General features: G+C 38.2%; 2 protein-coding genes across 2 annotated transcripts in view; both read left to right on the top strand.

Moving 5' to 3' along the window:
• Window positions 1-2,612: 2,612 nt before the first annotated feature.
• On the top strand, window positions 2,613-3,812 carry LOC118761906 (mitotic apparatus protein p62-like). Its single transcript, XM_036500094.1, has 2 exons — window positions 2,613-3,268; window positions 3,323-3,812. Exons 1-2 carry the CDS (start codon window positions 2,648-2,650, stop codon window positions 3,665-3,667), a joined length of 966 nt encoding a protein of 321 aa, XP_036355987.1. The 5' UTR covers window positions 2,613-2,647; the 3' UTR covers window positions 3,668-3,812.
• A 1,150-nt stretch (window positions 3,813-4,962) lies between these two features.
• Window positions 4,963-9,327, top strand: part of LOC118761905 (E3 ubiquitin-protein ligase MIB1-like) — a 41,744-nt gene continuing 37,379 nt past the window's right edge. The window contains exon 1 of the mRNA XM_036500093.1: window positions 4,963-5,031. Within this exon, the coding sequence (XP_036355986.1) occupies window positions 4,963-5,031 (69 nt within the window). The remainder of the gene's footprint in view (window positions 5,032-9,327) is intronic.

Raw genomic sequence — 9,327 nt, 5'->3', positions numbered from 1 at the left:
GGTTAGACACTCTTACTAATATTAGCTATCAAGTTTTTAAATATATACGTGTGTATATAATATTTACATATATATATATATATATATATATATATATATATATATATATATATATATATATATATATGGTGGCTGTCCCCTCGTTATCGAGTATGGCCATTGCATGAAGCTTAATCAATGTTGTTATCATGCAATGCCTGTGCAAGAAGATTTCTTTTTAAAGTGAGGAAAGGCTGTGCACTGAGTCAATCCCACTCACTAAGCAACAGCAGCCATAATCCGAAAAGAAGAACAAGTTAACATCATCGGTAACCACTGAGCCGCAGGGTTTTATGTCGGAGTTATCCCAGTTACCTGAGTTACCTTCTCCTAGAAGGATGCCCTACCAAAGGCTAGGAGTCCTTCACTCCCAATAGTTTAACCGCGCGATCGGGTATTCAGTCCGATTATTCCTATGTCCCTGCGCATGATACGGTCTTAAGACATTTATATATATACACACACACAAATACACATGGGGGTGGCTATGGCTGTAATGGTTGAGAAGTTTGCTCCTCCCCAGTGTTGTGGTTCGAGGTTCAGTCCCCCTGTTATGCACCTGAGTCAAGTGTCTTTTACCATTTTATTCTCCACGGAAAACTGAAAGAAATCTTTTGATTGGCCTAAAGAGATTGATGTACTGAAAATGTGCCCTGAAGTATCCTTTGCACCCTGCATATATATATATGTATACACACACATGATAGAATTATGAATAATGGAGTGTATTGCTTAGTTTACAATTGTTTTGTCTGTTTCAATTAAACCAATCATGCTATTACTATATCAGCAGCTCCAATTAAACATATTCATATGGCACAGAATGTTTTTTACCTCAATAGACGTCAGTGGTTAGTTGAAATTGCAGAAATTGACCCTAGTATCGATCTATTGCATTTCAATCTGTTTTAGGGTTAGGGTTGGTTAGGGGTAGGGGTAAGGGTATCGTTTTTTTCTTCAGAAATGTAAATAAACCCAATCTGTTTCTTAAACGAGGGACATATTCATACGGCACAGAATGTTTTTTACCTCAATAGTCGTCAGTGATTTGTTAGATTATTTATTCATTTTACAAAATGAGAACCGTAATAGCATACATAATCATCATCATCATTGTTTAGCATCCGGGATGGTTCAACTGGGGTCTGGGAAGCCACCCACGTGTAAGATAAGAGAATACAAGACATTTATGTATGTTATTAAGGTTCTCATTTTGTTAAATGAATAATTAATCCAACATTCTAATATCCGAAAGTTGATGAACGAACTAAATTTGTTTCTCCATTTTCTTATTTCTATTATAAATTTGCAGTAAAAATATTTCTTTACCTTCACCCGTTTAATACAATAAATGAGTGGAGGCGCAATGGCCCAGTGGTTAGGGCAGCGGATTCGCGGTCGGAGGATCGCGGTTTCGATTCCCAGACCGGGCGTTGTGAGGCTCTGGCAGGGGGTGGTGGTGATCCCTGTTGTACTCTTTCACCACAACTTTCTCTCACTCTTACTTCCTGTTTCTGTTGTACCTGTATTTCAAAGGGCCGGCCTTGTCACTCTCTGTGTCACGCTGAATATCCCCGAGAACTACGTTAAGGGTACACGTGTCTGTGGAGTGCTCAGCCACTTACACGTTAATTTCACGATCAGGCTGTTCCGTTGATCGGATCAACCGGAACCCTCGTCGTCGTAACCGACGGAGTGCTTCCATCCACAATAAATGAGTTAATTGCATTGCAATTAAAAACATTTATGTATTAGGAATCTGGGTACTTTACCAACAGTATATTGGATAAATGCTATCCCTAAGTGGGTTACACCTATAACCCCTATCTTTCTTTGTACTATATATATATATATATATATTCACACACACACACACATACATACGTTCATGCCAGCATGGAAGGAGAATGTTAAAAGTGGTGATGTATATATGTATGTATATATACGCATGTGTTTGTGTATACATACGTGTGGGATCTTTTTGGTTTGAACGGCAGTTTTTTCTAGCGGTGTCATATGAAATTGTCACCCATAATTATGACCATAGTATCGATCTATTGCATTTCAATCTCTTTTAGGGTTAGGGGTGGGGGAAGGGTATCGTTTTTTTCTTCAGAAATGTAAATAAACCCAATCTGTTTCTTAAACGAGGGACATATTCATATGGCACAGAATGTTTTTTACCTCAATAGACGTCAGTGGTTAGTTGAAATTGCAGAAATTGACCCTAGTATCGATCTATTGCATTTCAATCTGTTTTAGGGTTAGGGTTGGTTAGGGGTAGGGGTAAGGGTATCGTTTTTTCTTCAGAAATGTAAATAAACCCAATCTGTTTCTTAAACGAGGGACACATTCATACGGCACAGAATGTTTTTTACCTCAATAGTCGTCAGTGATTGGTTGAAATTGCAGAAATTGAAGAACAAAACAACAAATATCTTACAAACTATAGAATTTTCTCAATAAAGCCAAGAGAAAAAGATGTTTTATAAACACATTCTACCAGTATACGAAGTTTAAAAGTGTTTTGTTACCAAGAAATTATTTTAAAAAACTGCCGGTCAAACAGAAAAGATCCTATGTGTGTGTATAAAAGGATTTTGAAAAAATGTTTTTTCTTAATTATTTGATCTTAATTATTATTTTTTTTCGTTTAGGTGACGAGGTGAATTGGGTACAATGTGACCGCTGTGAATTGTGGTTCCACTTGTTGTGTGTTGGCGTCGGAGAGGACGAGGTTGGGGAAGACGATGATTACGTCTGCTTCAAGTGTAAGGTACCGCTGAGGTCCGCTGGTGGTGGCACAGTTTCACTGAGGACGGCAGCTAGCGGTGGTGGTGGTACCGTCACTGCTAGCAGCCTGGCCAATGGTGTCGTCACCACGGTGCCACAGAGATCAACTAGTAACGTCGGTGGTGGTGGTGGTGTCAGAACCACCAACAGCCTGACCGGTAATGTCACAGTGCCTCCGTCTCCACCACACACACCAGATGAAGAGCAGGAGGAGGAGGAGGAGGAAGAAGAGGAAGAGGAGGAGGAGGACGATGAAGCAGAAGTGGCTTGGTCCTCAAATGAGGTCGTGTCGCCTGGTGGTGGCACTGGTGCTGACGGGTCTCTGTCTGCTCCGCTTCGCAGCGGTGCCACAACAAAGGACTTTCAGCGACGTGGCTCGGGTGGCGGTGGTGACAGGATGGAGTTGGATGCGGCAGCGGTGGAGGAGGAGGAGGAAGTGGAAGAGGAAGTGGGAGTAAATGGCGATGAAGATGATGTTGAATATTATGAGGAAGAAGAAGAGGAAGAGGATGGTGGTTGTGATGGTGTTGGTGGTGGTGATGATGATGGTGCTGATGGTGGTGCTGGTGGTGAGAGAGAAAATGGCAAAGTACAACTACAGCAAGACGATGATGATGATGATGATGATGATGATGATGATGACGGTGATGATGATGGTGAGGATGTGGTTATGACGGTGGACGATGACAACAGGAACATTGACGACGATGACGATGACGAAATGTTGACGACGACGACGACGATGCGAGCAGGCAGGGCGAAGGAGGGGAGCAGTCGCCCATGGATATTGAACCCACGACCGGAAGTAGACAAACAGCAGCGGCAAAGACTATAAACTCAACATCAACAGCAGCAGCGACGACAACAACAACAACAATAACAAAACCAACTACAACATCAACAGCAGCAGCAGCATCAGGCCCCTTGGCGGAGACTTTGACGGCCGGAAGGAAAGACCCTGGTAAGATAAAAAAAATAATATTTTGCAGATTTTTGTCAGGGGGGGTGAGTCGCAGGGGCGTGAGGGGGTTGACTGAGGATGGTGTGCCTGTGTGATGATGATGATGACGGTGGTAAGGCCTTACCACCGTCATCATCATCATCACACATGACGACGATGATGATGATGATGATTATGATGATGATGATGATAACCACGATGATGAAGCTGATGATGGTGATGGTGTTGATGATGATGATAGAGGCGATGATGATGATGACGATGAAGATGATGATGGTGATGGTGATGATGATGATGATGATAATAATGATGATGATGATTGTGATGATGCGGATGGAGGCGATGATAGTGATGATTAAGATGATGATGGTCATGATGACGACGTTGATGATGACGACCATGATGATGAAGATGTTGATAATAATGATGATGATGATGATAATGATGATGATGATGATGATGATAGTGATGATGTGGATGATGATGATGATGATGATGACGATTATTATGATGATTATCGTGATGATGACGATGATGATGATGATTATGATGTTATTATGATGATGATGATGATGATGATGATGATGATGATGATAATGATGATATTGATGAGGTTGATCTTGCTGTTGATGATGGTGTTGATGATGATGATAGAGGCGATGATGATGATGACGATGATGATGATGGTGATGATGATGATGATGATTACGATGATGATGATTATGATTATAGTGGTGATGAATGATGATAATATTGATTATGATGATGTTAGAGATGTTGAAGATGATAATGATGATGATGGTGTTGGCAATGAGGGTGATGATGATGAAGGCTATGATGATGATGATGATTATGTCAATGATGGAGGTGGTGGCAATGATGATGATGGTAATGATTTTGATGAACATGATAGTGATGATAATAGTGCAGGTGATGATGAAGGCGATGATGATGATGGTGATGATGATGATTGTGATGATGGCGATGATGATGATGATGATGATGATGATGATGTTAATGATGGAGGTGGTGGCAATGATGATGATGGTAATGATGTTGATGAGCATGATATTGATGATGATAGTGCAGGTGATAATGATGGTGATGATGATGAGGATGATGTTTCGTCTGAAAGCCAAAATATTTTCATATTTAATGTAAATTAGTCAATGTTTCTATCTTTTACTCTCAGCGATCGACATCATGCTGTGGAGATCTTATTATCTCGGGGCAGCGAAGTAAGTATCTTATTTATATCCTTTCGTATGTTCTACTGAAGAGGAAAGAATCTACTATGAGATTAATTCCGAAATTGATTCATTATAGAAATAACGAACTTTTTAAAAAAACATTCTATCGGCCGGCTTTCCCCGATTTCAGTTCTTCGTGTTTTTTTCTGTAGCGAGTAAATAATATATTGAAATTGACGATTTAAAAGTCTGTTATCAGCAAATTGGCTTTGAAATACTTTTCTTTAGCCCTTATCTATAAGTTGTTTATAATTTAACTGTAAAGTTATTTTGATATGCTGCCACATTTTTTGATGGAATATTATTTCTGTAAAAAACTCATCCTATATAGTTGTAGTATATATATATATATATATATATATATATATATATATATATATATATAATATACATATATATATATATATATATAAATATGTATACACACGTATATATGAGTATGTATATATATATATATATATATATATATATATATATATACACTTCCTGAGCCCCCGTATTTTCCCCCATACCTTTCTGGTGTTTCCTACTTTTTAATGATAATCATTGATTTTCGATGACTATTATGCTGAGAAAACGGAAGCATTTGATTATTTTCAAACCAATCCCAACTCCAGAGATAATTGTTGATGAAGACATTGAAAGTGATGGATTTTCAGAAAATTTCATTAAGAAATATTTATTTTAAAAAGCTTCATGAGGAACATACAACAACACACACACACACACACACACACACACACACACACACACACTATATATATATATATATATATATATATATATAGATCAATAAATGGTAGGGTTGTGTTGACCGCATGTGGAGAAATGATAAGCAAGGAAAAATTGTAAAAATGCAGAATGCTAAATTGAAAGAAAATTTTAATGCAAATGGATGTATGGAAAAAGTTTTTGAAAAATTGATAAAATATATAAATATATATTAATTCAAACCGGTTTTCGTCATAATGTGACTTTTCAAGAATTGTAAAGGGAAATTTTTTTTTTTTTAAGTGAGAAAGGGGAAAGAAGAAAATTATATTGTTTTTGCAAAAACATAATAATAAATATGTACGAAAATTAAAAAATAAGTACTCCGATACATTGTGAAGTCTTTGTGTATCTTGAGTTTAATGATTGTTCACGATAAAATTACCTTGAAGTATTAGGATCCAATGGGATTAAAGCCATGTGTTGTTTAGTTTAATTAAGGGTGTTGGCAAAACAGGAAGTAGTAGTAATTGTAGTTCTTCAGTTCCTGTGTTGTGAATAAGGGGAGACAACTCTATGGATTTTGAGCTCTTCAATTTGTGTTTATCAATTTTTTGTGATAAAGGGTGTTAATAAACCTTAAATTATAAAATTATCATTTTAGCTTCATTTGCATTATCTTTTTTATATAATTGTTTGCTAACTTAACATTCAGATTTTAACACTTTATTCATATTATTTTCTAATTATATAAGTTTGCATAAACCAATTTATAATTACATTTCAGATTGTTATGTCATATATAATAAAAATGATAGTAATAATAACAACAATAATAATAATGATATTTAAAGAATATAAGTTTTAGCTTGAAGTGATGAATGCATGGTATCCTTATATATTTGTGTTAGTCCATCCATGAAAATGAGGTAGAGAAAGGAAGTATGATCAACGAGGAGTTTGCATATTAAGTTGCGTTTTGAATTTTTCATTAAAGAGATTCTCCTTGTTAATTCTCTCCTGTGTGGTGATCCCGTCTTTACATTGGTAGAAGGGGAATATGTAGAATTTGGGATTTATGTCTTTAGCGCATGAGTCTATGTGGTCACTCAGTGGAATTTGTCGGTATTCCGGGAGATTTATTTGTTCTTTATGCACCGCTACTCGTTTACGTAACGGAAGACTCGTTTGTCCAACATAATTATGTTGGCAACCAGCGCATGTGAGAACGTAGATAAGGTTTTCGGAGGAACAGGAGAAGTCAGTCTTGATTTTAAACTTCGTTCCTTGTTTGAAGATAAATTCAGAGCCTTCAAGTAGGAAGGGGCAGGTTCCACAGTTTGGGCGTGCACATTTTTTAACTGCTGGGGTTGGATGTGGTTTGTGAAGTTTGGCATTTGTCAAGAGTTTTTTTTAAAGATTTGTGTTACCTTTTACATTTGAGGATTTTGTGTGTATTTATAATGTTTTTCATTTTTGGATCTGTTGACAGTAGACTGAGGTTTTGTATGATTGTGGTGTATGCTTCGATATTTTTGGGGTTGTGGGTGGAAATGTATGGAAGTATTTTGGGGTTGTGTGTGGTGTTATGTTGGGTGGTTTTCAGTGTAATGTTGTCTAGTTCTTTGGCGCGTTTTATTCCATACTCAATAAGGGTGGAGGGATATTGGCGTTGTAATAGTGTTTTTTTGAGGTCTTGAAGGCGTATTCCTCGTGTTTTTGGATCCGAAACACTGGTGCATACCCTTTTAGCTAAGTTGAAAGTGATATTTGTCTTGGTGTGTTTTGGGTGGCATGAACTAAAGAGGAGGTATTGTTGTGAGTCTGTAGGTTTGTGGTGGATGTCTGTTATGATTTGGTTCTTAGGTGTTTTTATAATTAGGAGATCAAGGAAAGGGAGATAATGTTTGCTTAATTCCATAGTGAATTGGATGTTGGGATGTATGTTGTTCAGTATGGTTTTGAATTCCAGAAGTTTTTCATAAGGTTCTTTCCATATGATGAAACAATCATCCAAATACCTTTTCCAGTTTTCCATTAGGTAGGTGTGGAAAACGTCCAAATTTCTGGCGTGGTATTTCATAGAGTGACAGTTCGAAGAAACCCATTATGAGGTTCGCAAGGACTGGTGCAGCCTTGGTACCCATCGCAATACCACATTTTTGACGGTAGTGTGTGTTGTCGAAGAGGAAAAAATTGTTTGTTAGAATGAACTTGAGTGATTCCGTAATGAAGGTCTCGTGAATGCGGTCAGGGAATGACTCTGGGTGTTTTTCTAGCCAGAAATCAATTGCCTCAATACCATATTCATGCGGGATGTTGGTGTAGAGGTTGATGACATCAAAGGATACCAGGAGTGCCTCCTCGTTAATTGTTTTCGGGAGGTGTTTGAGCATGTCCAGATCATCCCTAATGAAACTTTTGATGTGGGGAAGGAAAGGTTTCAAAAGGATGTCTAGGAAATTACTCAGGCGGTGTGTTTCACAGGAGGTGCCAGCCACGATGGGCCTTACTTTTAGGTCCTCCGGTGCTTTGATGTTGATGTTGATGTGGATGTCAGAGGAGAGTTTGCAGGCTTCGGTGATGTATTTGTTTTTATGAATTTTAGGAAGGCCATAAAAAAGGCTGCGCTTGCATTTGAAATTGGTGATATAATCCCTTTCTTTTTCTGTGAGTCCCTGACCGTGTTGGAGTATGAGTGTGGTGAGGTTTCTGATTGTTTTTTGTTGTTTATAGTTGTTAATAACCTCATAGAAAATGTTATTGTTTAGCATGGAAAGCACTAGGTGTTTATAAAACTCTGTGTCCATAAGGACCACAGCGCTCCCTTTGTCGGCTTCTTTGATGGTAAGGTTTTTATCCAGTTGTATGTCACGTAGGTTTTTCCATTCTTCCTTACTGAAATTGGATTTTACCTTGGTTTTGCCTGGGGTAAAGGGGAGACTCTGGATGTGTTTGCAAAAATCGTCCATTGTTTTATTTCTCCCTTTTGATGGTAGGAAGTTGCTTTTATTTCTGATCAATGAATCGTCCCCATTGTTGAGATCTGTCAAAGCTTCTGTTAAACGAAGTTTTCTGAAGAATTCAGAAACGTCATCCTTGACCTCCAGGGGGTTGGGTGTTCTTGGAGTGGGTGTGAATTTCAAACCTCTTGCTAGGATGTTGATTTGGGTTGGTGTCAGTGTTTTGCTGGAGAGGTTTATAATTTTTGTTTTCTTATTTTGGGTCTGTGTTAGCGGTGGTGTTTGTATTTTCCCCCTCTGTCTAAAAAAATGGTTGTTGAGGTAAGGGGTGTATTGATTATTAAAGTTCTGGTTGTATGTGTAGGGGTGTTTTTGGGCGGGAAGGTTGGAAGGGGGTAGGTAGTTGTAGTACTTATGTTGGTATGGGATGCGATGGTGTAAGGTTTTGTGAGAAATGTGGTGGGTTTGTGGGTGTGTGTATGGTAGATTGTATGGGGGATGTAGGGGGGTATGTAGTTGTGGTGATTGGGTTCGTGTGGGATGTGAGGGTTTGGAGATCTGTAGGAAATGTGGTAGGAATGTGGTTGTTGGATGGGTGGACTATAAGGGG

The sequence above is a fragment of the Octopus sinensis genome, unplaced genomic scaffold (genome assembly GCF_006345805.1).
Source record: "Octopus sinensis unplaced genomic scaffold, ASM634580v1 Contig18587_ERROPOS139327, whole genome shotgun sequence".
NCBI classification, from domain to species: domain Eukaryota; kingdom Metazoa; phylum Mollusca; class Cephalopoda; order Octopoda; family Octopodidae; genus Octopus; species Octopus sinensis.
This window is presented reverse-complemented; position numbering and strand designations above follow the sequence as displayed.

Coding starts and splice junctions, on each gene's coding strand:
- LOC118761906 (XM_036500094.1), top strand. CDS start 2,648: ATGTTTTTTCTTAATTATTTGATCTTAATTATTATTTTTTTTCGTTTA. Junction 3,269..3,322: donor CGGTGGAGGAGGAGGAGGAA/GTGGAAGAGGAA, acceptor GAATATTATGAG/GAAGAAGAAGAGGAAGAGGA.